General features: G+C 37.6%; 10 protein-coding genes across 10 annotated transcripts; 6 read left to right on the forward strand and 4 right to left on the reverse strand.

Annotated features, from left to right (window-relative positions):
- Positions 1 to 147: 147 nt before the first annotated feature.
- Positions 148 to 2,519, reverse strand: TOT_020000896 (protein phosphatase 2C homolog 2; the record flags this gene model as incomplete). Its single annotated transcript, XM_009692648.1, has 3 exons — positions 148 to 1,016; positions 1,436 to 1,591; positions 1,682 to 2,519. The coding sequence occupies 3 exons, from the start codon at positions 2,517 to 2,519 to the stop codon at positions 148 to 150; spliced, it is 1,863 nt and encodes a 620-aa protein (XP_009690943.1).
- Positions 2,520 to 2,686: 167 nt separating this feature from the next.
- Positions 2,687 to 3,082, forward strand: TOT_020000897 (hypothetical protein; the record flags this gene model as incomplete). Its single annotated transcript, XM_009692649.1, has 2 exons — positions 2,687 to 2,700; positions 2,923 to 3,082. The coding sequence occupies 2 exons, from the start codon at positions 2,687 to 2,689 to the stop codon at positions 3,080 to 3,082; spliced, it is 174 nt and encodes a 57-aa protein (XP_009690944.1).
- Positions 3,083 to 4,053: 971 nt separating this feature from the next.
- TOT_020000898 (conserved hypothetical protein) lies at positions 4,054 to 5,310 on the forward strand (the record flags this gene model as incomplete). The annotated part of the gene is made up of 3 exons (XM_009692650.1): positions 4,054 to 4,253; positions 4,338 to 4,620; positions 4,921 to 5,310. 3 exons carry the CDS (start codon positions 4,054 to 4,056, stop codon positions 5,308 to 5,310), a joined length of 873 nt encoding a protein of 290 aa, XP_009690945.1.
- An 885-nt stretch (positions 5,311 to 6,195) lies between these two features.
- TOT_020000899 (conserved hypothetical protein) lies at positions 6,196 to 8,484 on the forward strand (the record flags this gene model as incomplete). Its single annotated transcript, XM_009692651.1, has 3 exons — positions 6,196 to 7,443; positions 7,534 to 7,676; positions 7,812 to 8,484. The coding sequence occupies 3 exons, from the start codon at positions 6,196 to 6,198 to the stop codon at positions 8,482 to 8,484; spliced, it is 2,064 nt and encodes a 687-aa protein (XP_009690946.1).
- An 859-nt stretch (positions 8,485 to 9,343) lies between these two features.
- Positions 9,344 to 11,899, forward strand: TOT_020000900 (conserved hypothetical protein; the record flags this gene model as incomplete). Its single annotated transcript, XM_009692652.1, has 2 exons — positions 9,344 to 10,102; positions 10,172 to 11,899. The coding sequence occupies 2 exons, from the start codon at positions 9,344 to 9,346 to the stop codon at positions 11,897 to 11,899; spliced, it is 2,487 nt and encodes an 828-aa protein (XP_009690947.1).
- A 342-nt stretch (positions 11,900 to 12,241) lies between these two features.
- Positions 12,242 to 13,954, reverse strand: TOT_020000901 (conserved hypothetical protein; the record flags this gene model as incomplete). Its single annotated transcript, XM_009692653.1, has 1 exon — positions 12,242 to 13,954. One exon carries the CDS (start codon positions 13,952 to 13,954, stop codon positions 12,242 to 12,244), a length of 1,713 nt encoding a protein of 570 aa, XP_009690948.1.
- A 969-nt stretch (positions 13,955 to 14,923) lies between these two features.
- On the reverse strand, positions 14,924 to 16,306 carry TOT_020000902 (serine/threonine protein phosphatase pp2a catalytic subunit; the record flags this gene model as incomplete). The annotated part of the gene is made up of 7 exons (XM_009692654.1): positions 14,924 to 15,014; positions 15,048 to 15,193; positions 15,247 to 15,430; positions 15,474 to 15,594; positions 15,658 to 15,768; positions 15,799 to 15,912; positions 16,078 to 16,306. The coding sequence occupies 7 exons, from the start codon at positions 16,304 to 16,306 to the stop codon at positions 14,924 to 14,926; spliced, it is 996 nt and encodes a 331-aa protein (XP_009690949.1).
- Positions 16,307 to 16,974: 668 nt separating this feature from the next.
- TOT_020000903 (ubiquitin-related modifier 1 homolog) lies at positions 16,975 to 17,566 on the forward strand (the record flags this gene model as incomplete). The annotated part of the gene is made up of 2 exons (XM_009692655.1): positions 16,975 to 17,194; positions 17,328 to 17,566. The coding sequence occupies 2 exons, from the start codon at positions 16,975 to 16,977 to the stop codon at positions 17,564 to 17,566; spliced, it is 459 nt and encodes a 152-aa protein (XP_009690950.1).
- A 312-nt stretch (positions 17,567 to 17,878) lies between these two features.
- Positions 17,879 to 18,601, forward strand: TOT_020001097 (conserved hypothetical protein; the record flags this gene model as incomplete). The annotated part of the gene is made up of 3 exons (XM_009692656.1): positions 17,879 to 18,131; positions 18,216 to 18,287; positions 18,375 to 18,601. The coding sequence occupies 3 exons, from the start codon at positions 17,879 to 17,881 to the stop codon at positions 18,599 to 18,601; spliced, it is 552 nt and encodes a 183-aa protein (XP_009690951.1).
- Positions 18,602 to 18,848: 247 nt separating this feature from the next.
- Positions 18,849 to 19,556, reverse strand: TOT_020000905 (conserved hypothetical protein; the record flags this gene model as incomplete). The annotated part of the gene is made up of 1 exon (XM_009692657.1): positions 18,849 to 19,556. The coding sequence occupies one exon, from the start codon at positions 19,554 to 19,556 to the stop codon at positions 18,849 to 18,851; it is 708 nt and encodes a 235-aa protein (XP_009690952.1).
- Positions 19,557 to 19,823: the final 267 nt, after the last annotated feature.

A 19,823-nucleotide genomic window follows, 5' to 3' on the forward strand; every position in this document is an offset into this window, starting at 1 on the left:
GTTTCCTTCTTCCAAATCGGCTAAAATCCTCTCAATACGCTAACTATTCTACTGTACGCACTACTGTAATACGTCACTATCCATACATTTTACTTATTTGTTATATGCTCACTCCTATTTACCAAATATTCCTATTAATTGACAAAATTAAATCTTTTGGTACAACTGATGGTTAAACTTAACTATTATGATGGTCATATTGTCGCATCCAATTCCCTCTGACTCACTCGGGTTGTTGCTCAGGCACATGTCGCAGAGTTCTTCGCATATTTTTTCGAGGACTTTTCTTTCCTTCGCTCCGTCGCCCTCCATTCTTATGTTCGAGCCTGCTCCTCCTCCTCCCTTTTCAAACGAGTTACTCGATGATGCTAAGTCGAACACGCTTTCTCCGTAACTGCTGTTGGCTCCGGCTGTCTTTTCGCCACTCTTTGTCTTTGCCTTTACTTTCTTTCCCTCCTTCGCGTCCTCCCACTCTCCCTCTGTGTATAGCGTGTACTTGTAGTTAACGTAGTCTACCACCTGCTGGTTTGACTTGCAGTCCCATATTCCGTCGCATGCGAGTATGAGGAACTCGTCCTCCTTCGTCAGGGGCAGTATCTTAACGTCTGGGAATGATATGATTTTCTGTTCTCTGGTTGAGAGGCTGTTGTCCAGTTTGAATGAAAGGTCTCCCAGGCTGCGCGACAGGTTCAGGTTTCCGTCCACTCTTCCGTTGATCACGTAACCTCCTGCGTTTTTGATCCTGTTGAGCTCCGGCTCGTCTGTCGGCTTGTGGTCCACTGAGAGTGGCACTGCTACTTTGTTCCTGCTCAGGACGCATCTCGAGTCTCCTGCGTTTGCCACTATTAGACATGGCACTGGGTCCTCCAACACAACTGCCACTACGCTCGTCGAGCCGCATCCCATTGCGTACAGCTCCGAGTTTAGTGCGTCTTCTGCTGTGTTTTCCGTTTCTAGCGCGTCAACTTCCATATTTGGCTGTGCGTTTTCCGTATTAGCTCTCAACGCTTGAAGGCCTGTATAATAGTTAATCGTTGTGAACAATTGATCATTATTCGCTGGTTATAATTCAACTAAATGTAGTGATATCTATATACCGTTACGGGTTGTGGCATACATTAGTATTATCTAGTGTCAGTAGTACTAGCTAGTTTTATAACTACAAATACATGTTAGCTAACAAGACTAGAATTGGTAGTATCATGTAAGGATATGCGCGGTATTAGTATCAGGAGATGAAATAACGATTCGTATTAGAATCGGATTAGTACATAACGAGTAAAGGTAACGAATAGACAAGAGCTACCTAGTACTTGAAATCTAATTAATTGATATCTAGTATCCATCTATCTATCTAACATTATCAATAACGATTCTGACTAGTGTAGTTGGTTGTATGGTAAGAGGCTGCTTATTGTTATCATTAAAACCCTACCATCATCATCGGAAGGTGCGTTTGGAACTGCGTCTAGTCCCAGTTCCGTGTTTATCTCTTCCATCTCCCTATCTGACCCCTCAGCCTCAGTCGAAGAGTCCACTCCGTAGTAGGGTATGCTGTCATACTTGTTAAGCTTCTCGGTGGTCTTCGCCACTCCCTGGGTCGTGCTCTGTGTTGCTTCCGCGCTATTAGAGTGGCTCGTTAGGTGGCCAACACCAGCAGTGTTACTGGATGAGGCGTTACCAGACGCGCCTGAATACGATATGTTGTAACTGCTTGTCAACTGCTGAATTATGTCTATGGCGTGCTGGCGATTCGTTATCTTTTCTGGCAACAGCACCTTGAACAGGTTATCTCCGCTCGACTTTTTGTTTGTGCTTATGAGGTGCAGCTGCTTATCCACCTCCGGCTTCTGCAGGTACTCGTCCAACTTCAGGAAGCTGTTCTCCAGCGCCCTGCCTATCAGGTGTGACTCGGGCGTTGTGGTGCTAAAGGTCGGCGTGTTCGTTCCTGAGGGGTTGACCGGCGTTTCCGCCGTGGTGTTGGTGGGCGTGGCTGTGTCCGTTGGCGTTGTTTCTGCTGCTTCGGTGGGGTTATCACTGTACTTAGCGACGTCTGAGCCGAGGCCCTGCGCCGTGGCTATCAAACTTTCCAGCTCGTTAGTGAAAATATACGAGAAGTTCTCTGAGACCCACCGACTCACGCAGTTCCCTCCGTGCCCGTCGAACACCCCGTATATGCTCCCCTTCAATTTGCCTGCGCTGCAGTCGCCGCCTTCGCTCTCGCCTGCTGCTGACAGCTGCTCGACGAAACTGTTTGCTCCCGACTTTCCGGAACTGACTTCTCCAGAGGCGGTGTTCGTCGGCCCTGGGGTCAAGTTCCCCGTTGTCTTAAATAGAAAATTCGGAAGAGTCAGATGTGCGTCTTCCATTGATATCCTCCAGCCCTGCATGGAGCTAGATCCGAAGATGGTGGGATCGAGCTTGAAATCTCCACCGTTTGAGGAGACCTTTTCGGTCCTAGGACTACTTAAGTGAGCTCCCATTTGCAAACCTCTAATAAACAGATAGCGTAGGCGCATACAAGCAAGTCTTCAAGAGTACGCGCATCTAATACCAATGTTTAAGTTACGATTTTCTTATTCAGCGAGTAGCACGATTTCAAATTTATCTCTTCAGTAAATACTAGACAATTCACAAATATATATATTTTAACGGTTGTGTACGCAGGGAAGCCAAACTGCTTACGATGTCAAATTCACAGTACCTTTTCTAGAAACTCCTCGTTTATATTATCGATGCTTGTTTACACTAATGGTAACTTGTTTTAAAACGAAACTGAAAATAAATAACAAATAGACTCAAATTATCAAAAAAAATAAATCTGGAACCAACTGCTTTTTAAAATTTAATAAATCACAGTAAATGGTCTGAATTAACCTAGACAAGATTTTTTTCTTTATAACGGATACAATCGGTTAATAGGCGAAAATACCTGAAACCAGGGCGAAAAAGGTTAATTGGGGAACAAATTCACGAGTTTTCCGGTGATTCTATTAAAATATGTTCAACATTACATTTAAATCACGATCCAAGTTTGGAATCCAGTCACTGTAAGGATGTAACTACAAATGATCCTTATTAACGTGACAAAATCTACAAATCTACGATAAATTGTGGCAGCCCTTTCAAAATACCAGCAACGAAATAAAAATACAATAATATCTAAGATAAATGAAAAATTTTTAATACAATTTTATAAAAATATCTAGGGTAAATCAAATAAAAGGAATTTTAAATGTTTGGCAATGGGGTACCATGATGGAATCACTAACCATTCGATTAGTAACGTTTAATAGTGGAATTTATTTCATAATTTTCTAATGCCACTGTAATTATCAGCTTGAATACACTAAAGGTGCTGCGTTTGACTTATACTTGGCCGGTTATATCCTTGGGTTTTCATCTATACATTTTGAGTGTGGCTCAATAGGCCTCTGGTTTAATTACCCCCTTGAGTTACACACAAAACACTCATATTTATGAAAATTTTTATTAAAAGATCAATACACTTCAAAAATATTTATAGTTAATTCGAATTAGCACAGAAACAAACACCAGCCTGTTTATAAATAAGAAACATTTCTATGTATCAATATCAATATTATTAGTTAGTTGGTTATTTAAATAGTTACTTAGCGTATAAGTTAGAAAAATAGCACATAGGCTAGTATGTTATCAAGTGCATAGTTCAGTTGAGTTCATGGTCTGTGTTCCATAAATATTTATGATAATTTATAATCATTGCCATTTTATACACTCAATTGATCTGTTAAACCAATTCGTGTCCTTTTTAAAAAATTTATCTCAAATTCGTGAAAGTTAGAAATGGAATCCACCCTGGGGGGTGTGCGACTTTTTTTGGTGCTTGTCATAAAATTAAATAATTAATTTATAAAATATTTATTAAAATTGTATCATAGATTTATTAAGTTTTGATTTAAATGGTAGAAAAAATTATTAATTGGTAGTCAAAGTGACAACAAATATTAAATAGAGTAAGGCCCCTAAAATACACAAACTGAGCAGATTTTAATACACAGAAGTGTTATAAAAATGGCACACCAGTATTTGAAACGCTACTATAGGCTAGATCTCTACAGTTCCTGCATATTCCCGTTGTTCCTCTTTTATCAAATTCTCTTCTCAGACAACACAAAGAGCGTAGACGCGTTGCTCAAGAAGATTGTGATAGTCCACATGTTTACAAACACAATAATGATCCTGTATCACGTGCTGGTCCTGCCATTTCTGGTGTTTGGGGGAAATTACAGGTTACTGGCAGTGCTGGCGAAGAGAATGTTCATGAGAAGAGTGGACTACGGGTCTTACCTGAGCAGTAAGTTAACGGGAAGCGAGGACCTACAGCAACAAAAGTCGATGAAAGTGGAAGTGGCCATATTCATAGTGCGCCACAGACTGAAGGAGAAGATGCATCTGCTGGCTCGCCTCTACCTGTACCTGCTGTTTCTAGTCTTCGTGCTGACAACCAACAACTCCCCAATATACCTGCTGAACTACGCATACATAAGTATGCTGTTCATAAGTGTCTACTTCGGAACGATAGTCCACTTCGTCCTACTCCCAAATTCGGACCAAATTGAAGGGTATTCACGCCACCTGGTTAACTCCAATAGCGGAGGATTAGGATTTCAGACTTATTCAGCAGAAGGTATGTTGTTTTATTATTACCTTATGTATTTACCATTAGTATTCGGTAGTGGTTACATAATTGGCTACTAGTAATACTAGTTACCACTAGTATTAATAGTGATAATGGTAGTTAGGTGCACACAATTGGTATATAACTAGTTGCCACTAATACCAGGTGTATACTAGGTGGAGGTAGATAGATAGTAATGGGAAGTATAATAGTAATCTGTATGTAAATGTGATAATAATTGTATAGGTTCTGGGTTAAAGAGCATTCTCAGCTCTGAAATGGATAAAAAGTTTATATTGAACCAAGTAGAAGACAACATTGTGCTGAACTACGAACATAGCCCAATGCTATATAAGCTATGCATTATTCAAGTGGCGCTGGGCATATTCGGAGTGTGCTTCGGAAACTACCTGCTGCTGCTGGACTGGTTCCAGCTCTTTGCAAGGTTCCCAGTGACGACGTACCTAGGAATCTTCCTAGGACACCTGCTCTCATCAGTGGCCTGTAACCTGGCAATCATGGGAGGAAAGGAAACCACTGGTAGTCTATCAAAAGGAAGGGAGTACAGTAGTAAGATGGAACGCAACGCCGGAGAAAGCGAAAGCGTAAAAAGGCCAAGGAGAGGATTCATTGAGTTTTTACTAAGTTGACCTTGAAGGGGGAGACAACTAGTCCCAGAATAAAGGGATTGCCAGAGGAAAGCGCTCCAATACCAGTAAAAATATTAATATTTTATGAGGTATATAGATGATATTAATGATAATTAGTGTATATTCGTGGAAAAATAAGTTATTGAATGGTAAAAAGTACATACACATCGGTACAGCAGGTGGCTTGGACGGAGGAGAGTAGTAATGGAAGACCAAATGGTAAAAAATAAAAAATAAAAAAGTAAAAAATTGTATTATATGATGAAAATTGGATAAATAGAAAGTAAATAGAAAAAATAAAAAGAAAATAGAAATAAAATAAAAAGAATAGACAGTAAAAAGAGCCCACGAAAACTACTCAAAAAATAGGAAAAAATATACACTAAAATAATAGGAATCTCAGTAGTTTTTAAGTAATAATTAATTATAGTAATATATTTTAACATATGGAAGAGAAATTGAGAGGAAAAACAGACAAAAAGATAATTTAGGCAAACTGCTCACAGGTGCGCCGTCGTTACACCAACCTATGATGGAAATTTGCAAAAATTACGTCACTGCTATTGTAAAATTAAAATAATTTAACCAATATAATAGGTTAATTCATATACATAATTGTATAAATAAAAGTAAAGTGTGTAACTCAATTTGAGGTAATACAATAATCAAAGTGTATGAAAGTGTATTTAAAAGAGTATAAAAGGCTCTACTTGTATGTAAATATGTATATTAAGCATTATAATATAATAAATAGGAAATAAGAAAATTATAAGTAAAAAAGTAAAATAGTATACGTGAAAGTGTTTAAAACTGTCTAATAGTTTAGTGAAAGAGTATGTAAAATAGTAAAATTGATTAAAAAGAAGAGTAGAGAAGAGAAAAAAAATGATGGATTTATTACAAGAAACAGCGGGATATGTGGACTCGAGCGACTACGAGTACCAGCCATACGATATCTACGGCCCAAAAGAAGGTAAATACAAGAGCGAAAAGAAAGGATTGGGAAGTACGAAGTATAACATGGGTAACTACAACGAATTCAAGTATGGATTGAATGGAGGTAAAGCAAATGTGTATAAGAAGAGCCCCAAGGGGTCAGAGTACACAAGTAACGGAGGAAAGAGTAACAGCCGGAGTTCCAGCAACGTCACCAATTTGTATATAAATAGAGTCGCCAACAGTAAGCTGAACGGAGATCTGTACAGTAATAGCAGAAGCAATGCCAATAGCGAAACGATAACAGCAGGGTGGGAAGACACAGTGTACAGAGCAAAGGCAGGATTGAAGTCGCCGAGGTTCGGAAGGGAAGACCTGCCGATAAAGGCAGAAGATGCAGAGAAGTGGGTTACAGCCAGTAGAGGAGACGCTAGCACGAACAAGTTGACTAGAACTAGCAGAGAAATGTTCAACAGCATAGAGACGGTGGACAGCATGACGCCAATGAACGAGGCAACAAGCGACGCAGGAAGCGAATTCAAGTGGTGGTGCAAGAGTGACGGGCTTAACGTGAGCAGCGTAGAGAGTCCCAGCGTGTACAACTGGGAATCGTCGCTCAATGCGAGAGATGTCATGGTCGTCAACAGCGGCAACGCAGGCGAGACCAGCAGCAAAGTAAGTGACGCCCACAAGGAAGTTGTTAGCAATGGGCTGGCGGATAAGAGCGATCCAGTTACAGTTGATACAACAGACTACCAAGCAGACGGATCCGTGACAAGCGAATTCACAGAAAGTCTCAGTGAAGACAACGGCGACGCCAAGCTGAGCAACACAGCCAACCAAGGCAACGTCAGTTGGAAGAGCTGGACAGTTGAAGGCAACGAGTTGGAGGAACTAAGGACAAGATTGGTTCAAAAACTGCTAAACAAGACAACGCCAACGAGTGGCGCCTCGGCTGATAGAGTTAATGGCGATGCAGCAAGTGATAACGGTGGTGTAACGCTGGGAGGTAGTAGCCAAGAGTCCGGATGGGATGAGCTATCGTACTACCGAGAAATGAATAAACTGCTCTTCGAAAAGCTTAAACTGGTGTTAAGTGGATCGAGCAGGCTGGAGTACAACCTGAGTTATGAATACATTACGAGTGTGCAAAACCACTTGCTCAAGGTGCACCAGTACATCAACGGAAACACAGCAGTGCCAAGCACTGGAGACAAGACCAGTGCAGTAGCAGCTAAGGCTATGAATGCCACTACTCCGACACAAATGGATGAACTGGCAAATAAGGCGGAACAAGTGGAAGGGGAAGCCGGACAAAAACAATTGGAACAGGCCGTTGATGCCACCAGTCGCACCACGAACCTCGACGAGAACAAGGGCGAAGGTAATACCAAAAGCACGGAAACTGAAGGTCAGCTTGATAAAAGCTTGTTGGAGGACTACGAGAGACTGAAACAGGAAAACGAGGAGCTGAAGAGGACGGTCTCAAGTCTAAAGCTGTCACAAGTAGCAACGAGCAACATTAGCAGTGGAAGCCAGGATAAGAGTAAAAGTCCAAGCGTAAGCTCCGTGGAAAAGGAGACAGGCAGGGAAGAGGATCCCGAAAAGGTGGAACTTCTGGAGAAGCTCAAGGTGGTCCAGCAGAGCAAGGACAACTTGGAGGAGGACTTCAAGAAGACTTTGACGTACATGAGGCTGATGAAGGACCGACTGAAGATGTTCAAGACTAACAGCACAGTGCAGCGTCAGAACGGAAGCACTCCAGTGACTGGATTTAACGGAGTAAATGCTCGCAATGGCCCCGTATCCAACGGGTACCCAGGAGGATACGGCCATATAGGCAACACACAGCTTAAAAATGTTTCAGGGGGTCAGGGATTAGTTAACGGGCACTTAGCAAGAGCAAGCACTGCGACCGCCACATCCCCAGTAAATGTGACGCCACCCCTGGGACCATACGCCAAGCTGAACCCAGTAAGTTCCCCGGGCAACAATGTGGGCGTCGCTGAAAGGTGGAGCACGACACCGCCCAGAAGGATTAACACGGCTTTCAAGAAGGCCAACAGCCCCGAAAATGCAAAGGAGGGAGGAATTCAGCGTAGCAACAGCTGCGTGAGGTTCAATGAGACCAGCGAAATGTACATTGTGCCGAGGTCGCTGTCTGAGAACAAAACAATACTGGTAAACAACACAGGAAACAAGCTAAACAGATTCTTCAAAATCTTTTCAAAAACGTGAAAAGTGCCATCGTTAAGCCTCTTAATATTAATTAACATTAACTTTTATGCTACATGTAGGATTGGGAGTGTTTTGGATTTGAATTTCAGCTTGCACATTTTGAAGTGAACATTGTGTGTGCAAATATATCCATTATAGGGCGGTTATGGGGTTTTGAAGCATCACAAAATTTCCAATATGTAGTATATATGAATAAATTTACAAAAATAGTAAAAATCGACGATCTAATACCTGTTTCGAGTGAAAATTAACTATTTAAGTTGAATGTTTTCAACATCAACCATGATCGACAAAACCCAGTATAAAAGCAGACATTAAATGCCAATTTTAGTCATCACCAATAATTACATTATCTACAATAAAAATTTAAATTACATAAACTACCTAATTCTTTACTTTTAAATGAGTTATATCCATTTTTCATTTGACCAGTAACACACACAGACGATTAGATCTATTCTTAGAATTGTAAAATTTAGACACAATAACTATTGCTATGAGTACAATCACAAGTGTATTTCCATAAAATTCCAGATCCAATTGATTCCCGATGTAAAACTTATAGATCTTTAACATAATGTAGAATATAATTTGAGATGTCGTTTTTGCCATAACCCCAGTGTAATAAATGGAATCTTACTAGAATCCAGCACTTTTTTATATAGTTTATTTAAGTGTTAAATTTATTTAAATCCATGAAATCTATCTGTTTGTACACAATTAGCTATTTTTTGTAATTTTATGTTCAGTTTAACCAAATTATATATCAACTACACATCTGTTTAATAAATGTGTAACCAAATTTTGTAAATTTTTCAATATACTTTATTATTGTTTGTACATTAATTGTGTTATCAAAATGACAAAATATGAAGTACTAATATTTTTTGACAGTAAAAATGATTATTATGTTCCAAAAAGGTCAGATGTATTACCTGTTAAAATTATATCTAGCGTACCTTATGACAAAGTAAGCAGCAGGTTTAAAAAATATAGCCACAAAATACTTTATAAAGAACCTTACAAATCATATGAATATGATGTAAACATATATGATGAGAGAAAAAAGTTTGTTTGGGATTTATATCCATTTTGTTATTATCATCCTACCAGACAAGTTGAATCAGTTGAATTCTACTTTTCATTTGATGATACAAACAACGAAAATCCCTTGGTTGCAGGATTTGTTCAAAAAGATTTGACAGACACAGTATACTATAGGTATAATTTCTTAAAGGGTAGAAGAACTGCACATGGATTACCTTCTGATGGATTGTTTAAAGCTGGTGATTTGTTAACAGTATTACTCCAGGAAAAATATAAAAACCAAAATAATATTTTAACATGTCCCAGGCTCAAACCATCAGCCGAATCAGCTAAATATCCTTCTGTAGGTACATATGCCAATAAAATAGCTGTTTCAAAAACTCAAGATTTAAAGTATGAGTATTTTGACAAATATGAACATAAATTCGAGGACACCTTGAAAATATCATCATTTTATATTAATGATGATAACAATTGTTTATACATAAATTGTCTAAACAAATTTAAAATATTTTTTTTGTATTCTGTTGGATTTTATTTTCCAAAAAATAGCAATCTTAACACACCTCTTGTAATAAGTTTAGAAAACAAAAATGGGTCAAAAAATTATATTTATAATGAAATAACTAAAAAAAACAAGGGGCAAGTAACAATAACTGAATTAAAGGAGATAAACCTAAGTAATTTAGAGTCCACATTGAAGAAAGAAAATGATAAAATATATCCGACCTTATCGTTTATGATTGAACAAAAAGAAAAATATAGTTACAGAATTAATGTATCAAACAAGGTTGATGATAATTTAAATGGCTTTAAAAAATTTATTCATGAAACTGTTACCGAATATAAAGATAAATCATCCGAAGTTTTATACAATGGTAAAACGTTGGTAGTTAAAAATAAAACAGAAAAAAATATAATTCAAAAATTAAGTGATTTAAAGGGAACTTTTACCTCTATTTGTGTGTTTTTCGGTACTAAGGATGATAACATACCTTTACTTATCCAGGTAATAAACTCGAACACAGATATCAAAAACTATATTAAAAACAACGATGTTAATTTTTGGGAAGAAGTAGAAATTCAAGTTAGTGAAGAAAACATTGACCTATTAAATAAATTAAACGAAGTTCAGGCTAGCATATCTAAATCAGTGTCTATACTTATTGATACGAAAGATAATTATGGTTTAAGTGAATTGCAAAAAATACCTGGTTTTAGTGTTTCTGGATCACAGCCAGAAAATATAGAAGTTTCTGAAAATACAAGTTTAGATTGTATAAAGAATAAGGGATTTGAATGTTACAAGCACACTTTAAGTTCTTTATCTGATTCTGATTCGAGTTCATCAAATAATGACGTTGTATTAAAATTTTTTATGAAGATTTATAAAGATGAAAGTATTAATAGTAGCAAGTACACCGAATTAAATTTATTTGACATCTCTGGAAAAACCAAACAATATATAAGCTATAATAAAGGTTTCGATATATTTAACGTTTATTTTTATGGACAAGACCCTAGACCTTTAATGATTTGTTATAATAATGCCTGTTACAGACCAAGTAGCATCGACGACTATTTTGAAAAATGGGTTCCAGTAAATGGAATAGACAAGTTTAATTGTGAAGATAGTAATGAAATACTATTGGATTCTCTTAGAAGTATATTGTATAGCCTTAACCCAGTTCAACTTAATCATCAAATTGAAAGTACAGCGAGTGATACTACATATACAACACACACATTTTATGGTACAGAAAAAACCGAAATTAAAATTACTCTTTCTCCAGAAGATATGTCTTGCTATAAAAAATATACACATACTCCCAGTAAAGAATATGTACTTGGAGAAATTTGTCATAACGAAAATAAATTATTTTCTGATTATAATGCTTATAAAGAATTAAATGGAAATGAAACAAAATTTCCAGATAATGTTTTTGTATATTATTATTTATATGATTATAACCATGATTATCCACTGATAATTTCATTGGTGTTTAATAGTGGTAGAGGTGACAGTGACGCTGTTACGGAATACTACGAATTGTCAGATAAAGACAATTTAAAATGGACTAAAATATCAGATACCTCCAATTTAAATGAACAGTCGGAACTAGAAAATAAATTAAAAAGGATAAGATATGGGTTGGGAATCAGTTATGATAAAAGCCCAGATAAACTCATTATCAAATCAGCAGAAAACTGTAAGGAAGATAGTGTCGCAGGAGCTGTTGCTGGAACTTTTAGCGTACTAGGATTGACCGGAGCTGGTGTTGGATTAGCGTATTACAAATTTCCTGAATTCTTTATTTCATTGTTCAGAAAAGTTCTCATTTGGACTCCGATACCAGTACATTATTAAAAATTAAGCCCATTTAATTAATATTAAATGGTTTACATTCTCAACTTAAGTGGGAAGATATTATTTTAATATGTTCCCAAGATTTTTAAATTTTTTTAAAAAACTTTATATTAACTAAAGTTTATATTTTACTTATCATATTGAAATTATATAAATATATGATAGAACATGTATATATGAGTGTGTGTTACATTAAAAGTGTTAAATCTAATTTTGTTGTGAATGATTCAATTTACAAACTTTAAAACCCTTTTACTACATTGAAATCCCATTTTCGTGTGTGAAACCCATATTTCAGGCATTAAAACAAAATGGTACATTTAAATCACAATATCTTACAGGTTATGTCAGCAGCTTAATAGTAGTCTGGTACCAGTAGACTCCATAAGAAATGCCACCAACAACACTCGAAGCAAGTACAGCTCCTATAGTAATTACAATTTTCTGCGATAAGGTCAGCCCATATTCTTCGTCAGGAACTTTTGGCTTCCCAGGGGGTACAGTTGGTGGACCAGGTTTAGAGGGAAAACCTGGAACAGTCACTGCCTTTTCTAAAATATCACAAGCCTCCTTTCTAAGTTCCTTAAATGTCTTAGGGACAGTTTTTCCTATTTCCTTTCCCCGTTCTTTACCCTTATCCTTTTCTTTTTCTGTTACCTTTTCTTTAATTGTTTTTTCTCTTGGAATTTTTTCTATCTGTTCCAGTCTCTCCTTTAAAACCTCTTCAGTTAGTACTATCAGTTTCCATTCCCTAGGGTCTTCGCAGGGTTTTGAAATATACATCATGTCAACAGTAGAGGTATCAGGCGGTTTAAGTGATGAAGCTTGTTGAAAAACAATTAAAAAGGGCGTGTCATCCTCCTTTTTTTCTTTATCTTTCAAAAAATATGCTTCCAAACCTTCTAATTGATGTGTAAATTCCTTACCATCTTGTTTTAAAATTTGTAAATTTAAAACAATATTAGGTTTAACACCTTTTCTTTTGGATGTGTGTGAATATTTTGAAAAGCCATCTTGTGTATTAGGCTTTTTATTATCGGTTATATTTTTAACTTCAACACAAAAATATTTTTCTTTTTTCTCTATAATGTATGTTAAGACATCATTTTCATCTGCTTTCTTCTTTATTTGATCTAAATTCTTACTGAGCTCGTTTTCATTCTTGTAATTATGTTCTTCTTTAACCCAGTAAGTACTAAACTTGTCCTTTCGTACATACTGGCTTTTGTCGTTACAAGAATCAATAAACTCAACTAGATAACTAACATTCTCTGGTCTATTGGCTGAAGCAGTATAATACACAATTATACCATCCAATGCCTTATTTTCAACGTGTTTCAGAAAATAAGAATCGATAAAGTTTTTTGGAACGGTAAATTCTTTAGAACAATCAAATTTATCAATATCAATTTGTGTATTATATTCAAATAAATCGGAATAATACACTTTACATTGACTACACCCTGATGTATAAATCGTTTTCTTGAACTTATTATCTTTCAATATAGGCTGTCGATCTTTATTTACACTCGTATTCGTCTTTTTTTCCAAAATAAACGTTATCTTCTTACCCCCTGACTTGTTATTGTATTCTAATGGCAACTGCTCCTTAACTGATTTGCGAAAAGTTTGAGTTATGAAATCATAAGAATATGCATAGGACCGAGTCTTTAGGTTACTATAAGTGAATCTGTAACCGTGAAAGTCTTTTGTAATGAATACAATGATCAAAGGATCATTAGGTAGAAGAGAAGAGTAATATACATTGACGGCCCTTATAATTTTTTTTTCACAAGTGCAATAGTAGCGAAATATACAATTTCCTTTGTTATAATAGTCAGTACCGGAACAAATTGACACATTATAATAAGGATTTCGACCAATAAGGTCTCTTGATGGTTTCTTGTTATAGTTGATCCGATAATGTACCCTTTCAAAATTTTTACAAATTTTTGGGGTAATTCGACTAACTTTTAAAGTATACACGCCTTTTACTCGATCGGTACCATCCTTCTGGCCCAGATAAACGTAAACGCTGGATTCGGCCGCACCCATTGCTAGGGTTTATGTACATAAAAACAATGCGATTATCATTCCTATTTTACAATTTATAATATATTTATAATTATGCGATAATTTAAAATAATTTGATTTCAATTACCGACAAATTTGAATTTGACTAGACAATTATATGTTACATTAAGAAATAGAATTAATCCTCAAGGATTCTACAAATACCATAGTACAACCGGTCTATTCAATCGCGAATATGCGATAAATAGACCAGTAAGAGTGAGTTTTAGAAATCTAGAGGTCGTTGAGCCAGCACGCCGCTGGCGACAACGAAAACTATCATAAAATTATCATAAATAGATCAATATATATAAATATTAATATACAAATATATTACAACAAATATAAAATACACAAACTGAAGTAGTGAGGACCAAACTAGGGGATAGAATCCAGAGAGTGATAGAGATATACACAAGGCCCTAAGATCTCCAATTTAACACACATGCATAAATTATTCTACATAAACTACATCCTAAGATTAAATTAATTTGTGAGTCATAGTTGAATTAAAAAAAATAAGAAAATTTCAATTTCTGAATTTTTCTTATGCCCCAAGCCATTGGTATGATCAAAATACAAGGTAAAACACTGTTTATAATTAAAATAACAATAGATTCCTATACATATTTATTATTTTTCTTAATTTGAACATAAATTTTATTTTAATTTGGCCATTTTTTTATTATTGTAAATCACACACTTGTTTGTGAGTAATTAATTTTTAAAATTACTATTAACTATATGAATTGTTTTGTTATCCTTTTCATCCGTCAAAATTAAAACATGGCTACTTTAGAGCTTAAAAAAATAGATGGCACATATGGACACGGCTCACACAAACCTCAGTAAACTCTACAAAATCTTAACAGTTAATATACTCAAAACACTCCAGTACATGTGTATGAAATTTACAACATATTGGTACATGGAAATTGTTAATTTTACAATTCAGTTAATATACTTAACGTCCCCTAGGAGGTAGTCCGTCAGCTCAGGTATAATGGGAGGCTCCCTCTCAGGCGAAGGGTCAAACTGGACGCTAAAAGGGCACAATATCAACTGTTAAACTTACAAAGTGAAGTTCAAGTTCTCGTCAATCTCCAGTATTGCGCCCTGGTTTCCACATCGATAGCAGTAGTTCGGTGCGCTGAAGATCGTAACCACATTCTTGTCTTGCGACCATTGAAACCCCTGAAAGGTGTTAGGAGTTACTGAAAGCTTGTGGCAATTAAACCACACACTACTAGCCCTTAGGCAACCTCAGTGCGTACCTGCATGGTCAACTGGTGAGCTCTGGCTATCAAGTCCAACCCATTAGTCTGATTAAACGCCTTAGTTATGTCGTAGCCGAAGGTGAAGCCTGCTCCTCGGGGAGACAGCCCCCAACCCGTCCTCTCCTCGGGGTCCGACCACAGCAGGTCACACATAGCGCCTTCGTGTGGCACCTCCTGAATTCTAAATGGTCAATTAGCAACATCCACTAATGTAAGGCGAATACTCATCGTACCTGTCAAGCTTCCTTATGTGATCTAGTGAGTCTATTGATGGCGATAACCCTGCGTGCGGACAAAATATTTTATTCTCAATTAAAGCTGCCAGCGGCAAGAAGTCGAATAAATCTGAGCGTTTATATACATTCAGTATACACTGTAGACTAATACAGCACCTAGCTAGGCAGTCACCTGTGAAACACTTCCATATGTGCGAATTGCCGTACTTCCTCAAACACTCGTCGTAGAACCCATACACTTGCGTGATTTGGCGGCATTCGTGATTCCCTCGTATTATAAACACTAAACGGCACTTAAATCAGCGGAACTAACCTCGGTCCCGGTACCTCACTTTTAACGATACGATCAACGTCACAGACTCGACTGAGTAGTAGCCTCGGTCAACATAGTCGCCGAGGAACAGAAAGTTTGTGTTCGGTGCGGATCCTAAAAGTCAAATTTACCGTGAATTATATCTATTTTGTACAAGTTTGCACAAATAAAAAACAACTAATATTACTATCTAATAAAAATCCAAAGTCACTTGCTTATTAACAGCTAATGCTATAGCAGGTGTGCGCTCCTTTTAAACCTAAAATAACTAGTGCTAACCTGCGATGCGGAACAGCTCCTTCAGGTCATACAGCTGCCCGTGAATGTCTCCCACCACCGTTATGGGAGTCTTTATCATCAAAATGTTCGATTCGTCGATCAGAATCTCCTTGGCCTTCTCACACAGCTTAACGATAATTGGCTCTGGAACCACCTCTCCGTTTAAAATTAGCGATATTAGGCTCTCGAGCTCGTAAAGCTCTGCGTTTCTGAGATAATAGTCTTCCATTTAAACTACATTTGCGTTTTAAACTGATTTTTGTGTATTGTGAGTTACGGGCTATTTACTTTAAATTTGTGGTCGTTTTTAAATTTAAAAAATCGATTAAGACCAGTTATTTACTATAATTCATTTTTAACAGATATTTATGGGCATATGTGTGATAATTAAAAGCCGCGGAATCGAAAGTTCCTAGCTTATAATTAGCATAAAATATAAATTATTCTAAAAGAAGGGCTAATATAAATTCAGCTGTCACCTATTCAACAGATTATTGACAAAAAATCAAAAACAAACAACTAAGAATTATGGAATATGTGCCTGCGACGAAGAATTATAAAAAGAACGCCCACAACCTATATTATTTTACAAAACAATAGCTACATATTAATTATTTTTAAACAACCTACTATTGTTAACACATAATACTCAAAAACAAGTGAATATATAGTCAATTCACACTTCCACGTCGTTCAATTGTGGGAACTTTCAGTCACTTAATTCTTTATTCAATTCTTTAATGTACACACTCAAAACTTGATTTTTCTCATATTTCAATCGATTTAGCCTCAATTTACCAATTCATGTGTGTGTTAACTCACCTTTATGATTCAGATGTGTACGGTTATCTCTGAAGTAAAGTGTATTGTTGACTTGAGCGAGGCCACAGTGACTATATGGAGCAGGATTTTGACGACTCCGAAACTAACATTTCATTAGAGTTTAGCGGAGGGTTAGATTCCTTAATTTTAAACCAGGAGCGGGACTTGAAGTTGAAAATTCGCGGTGCCAGGGTGACGATAGGCCAGTTAATAGCGTACATACGGAGAAACATAATAGGTTCTAAAAAGGACTTCTTCTCATTCTCCCCAGAGCTGACCAGCAGTTCAAACACTGGTACGTTTTGACTCCAGTTTGCTTAAACCTGTTTACTACTCCTCTTTTGGGTAACACACATTGTTCACCCCGGAGGTTAGACTTTTATTCGCCCATACATACACACTAACACTGGCAATTAACTCCTTTATAGATGGTCAAAGCACAGATAATGTAGAAGACACCGGCAGCCACAATTCACGAGATAGAGTGAAAGTGGAGTGTAACGTAGCGCTGTTTAACGGATACATTAATCGTAGCGAGTTTTGCAAGATCAGGCCAGGTGTGCTCGTGCTGGTAAACGACGTGGACTGGGAGCTGCTTGAGAAGGAGCAGACTGCCTTGGAGAACCACCAGAACATAACTTTCATATCGACTCTGCACGGAGGATAGCACATTGAGTACGACTATCACCTATATTATCACCTATATTATCACCTAGATTACTACTGATTTCTCCACGTACAGTCGTCAGGAACCACTCACTACTACACGTACTACCACTGAGGTTACCACTGAGGTTACCACTGATTTCTACACTGACTGTCCACAGTAACTACACATACTGTCCGCAAAAGGCACACTTACTTCTAGATAACGGCAGGCGGTCGTTATCGTACAAACATTGGACTTACAACACACACGACACGACACTTGGAAACACACCAACTGGTAGGAAGGCAGCACTTGCACTCAACGTAGTCTTTGAGAATGTTGAAGGGCCCTCGAGGAGGCGGCCCCTGCCCGCTGCTCATGAGTTCCATGGGCCGCGGCTTCAGAATTCTGGCCTTTGGCCACCTCTTCCTGGTGCTGCTGACCATTGCCCTCGTATCATCCGCGGCGGCCTTTGACCTCCACTGCGCTCCACTGATCTCAACACTGCCGCACGCAGTGATATCTGGGATAAGCAGCATCGTGATCACCGTCTTTTACCTGGTCACATCGTTCAAGGCTCTAGGTATGCGGCCACTAGTTGTAGCAATGTAGCTAAAGCACCATTTATTCTTCCGTTAACTTAGATGAGACCCATAATATTTACCAGGAACCGAGGTGGAATGGATGATAAGGACCACAACTGCAGTGTCAATAGCACTGATGGACATAGCATTCTCATGTACCAGTAGTTGCAGCAATTACCCAGTTACACAGCTTACTACTACCAGTGATGCCTATAGCTATCCATTAACCAATTAACATACAGGTTGGGGGTTCTTTCTACTCGAGAGAGCAGCGTTTAAAATATTCAAAGCATTTAAAAACGAGCTTCAAATTGAGCCGAAGTGCTTGCAGACGATCTCAATCTTGTTCCTCGTGGCATCATTTATCATTTTATTCGTACACATCGTCATTTCAGGTATTTTAGCACAAACACACCGATGCTTCAGCGATCTGTTTTGCCATGTCAGTGAGGCTGACGAAACACATTAAGAAGCAACTGAACGAGATGAAGCTAATCGACTAATTTAAACTAATATAACTGCCTCGTCTCTACGTTCCTTTTGCATTTATGTGATTGACATACATCCATTAAGCCGCTAATTGTAGTCAACTAGTACCTACAGTTACAAAACTCAAATAGCTAGCCAATGACTAGCTAGTAGATACAGAATCCCACAAACACAATGAAGCAAAAATAAGAGTAGCTAATTAGCACGTACAGCGTTAAAATAAAAAATTACATCCTCAAGTGTTTATGGTTAGTATAGAACATCACTCCGGTAAGAACGAGAGATCCGACAAAGTACCAGAGTGAAAAGAAGGACTTGTAAACCAGAAAACTAGCCAAGGCCGTAAACAAAACAGAGGGCACCAGAGTGAGTATGACCAGCTTGTTAAAGGGCTTGGCGTCCAACAGCTTCGAAAAATATTTTACAACCACCATCAAGGTGAAGAGGAAGGCAACAAAGAAGAGAAGGCGCACCGTAAGGAAAACGCCGAAAAACCCGTACAAATTAAACCAAATCAAGCTCCTGCCCAAATGCTTGTCGAGCACAGCACCCAAAAGCCTCGAAAAAGAGTACATAAAGTTGACAAAGGTCTTCTTCACCATGAGAGCAAGGGGAAGCAAGTGCATCTTCTCGAGAGAACACAAGATGCAGGACTTCCCGACGAACTCGTACCGCTTAAACACAGGGTAGCAGTGAGTGTAGAACTTGAGAGGAACACCCTTGACGAGCATTAAGTGAGAAACGACCTTGCCGAAGAAGTTGAAGAAGGCCAAAAAGAGCCGGAAGGTCTTGTCGTCGTAAAGGTCAGTGAAAAAGCCGTAGAGAGACCAGCTGAGCATAGTAGCCAGGGAGTGCTCACAGCCCTCAAAAGTAAGTTTAAAAAGGAGCATGGAGAAGAAGCTAAAGAATATAGTAATTACAAGTGAGCAGTACATTTTTAAAAAGATAACTGAAATAATTAATGACAAAATATGGTACAAAGAACTACATTAACAATGGAAGAAGCCTGAGTGTTTTAACCAGAAAAAAGAAATAAAGGTCAGCTAATTTAAGATTATTAAAAAACTAAACCAGGAACAACCAATGAAACAAAGTGAAAACACACAAACTGGAGTGTGTTAAAGTAAAAAACAAAAGCCAAGGATAAAAAATAATCAGGTGCAACCGCTTTAGGCTGAAAAACACTTAGAGCAAAGAGTAAA

Source organism: Theileria orientalis, chromosome 2, assembly GCF_000740895.1.
Source record: "Theileria orientalis strain Shintoku DNA, chromosome 2, complete genome".
Lineage (NCBI taxonomy): Eukaryota > Apicomplexa > Aconoidasida > Piroplasmida > Theileriidae > Theileria > Theileria orientalis.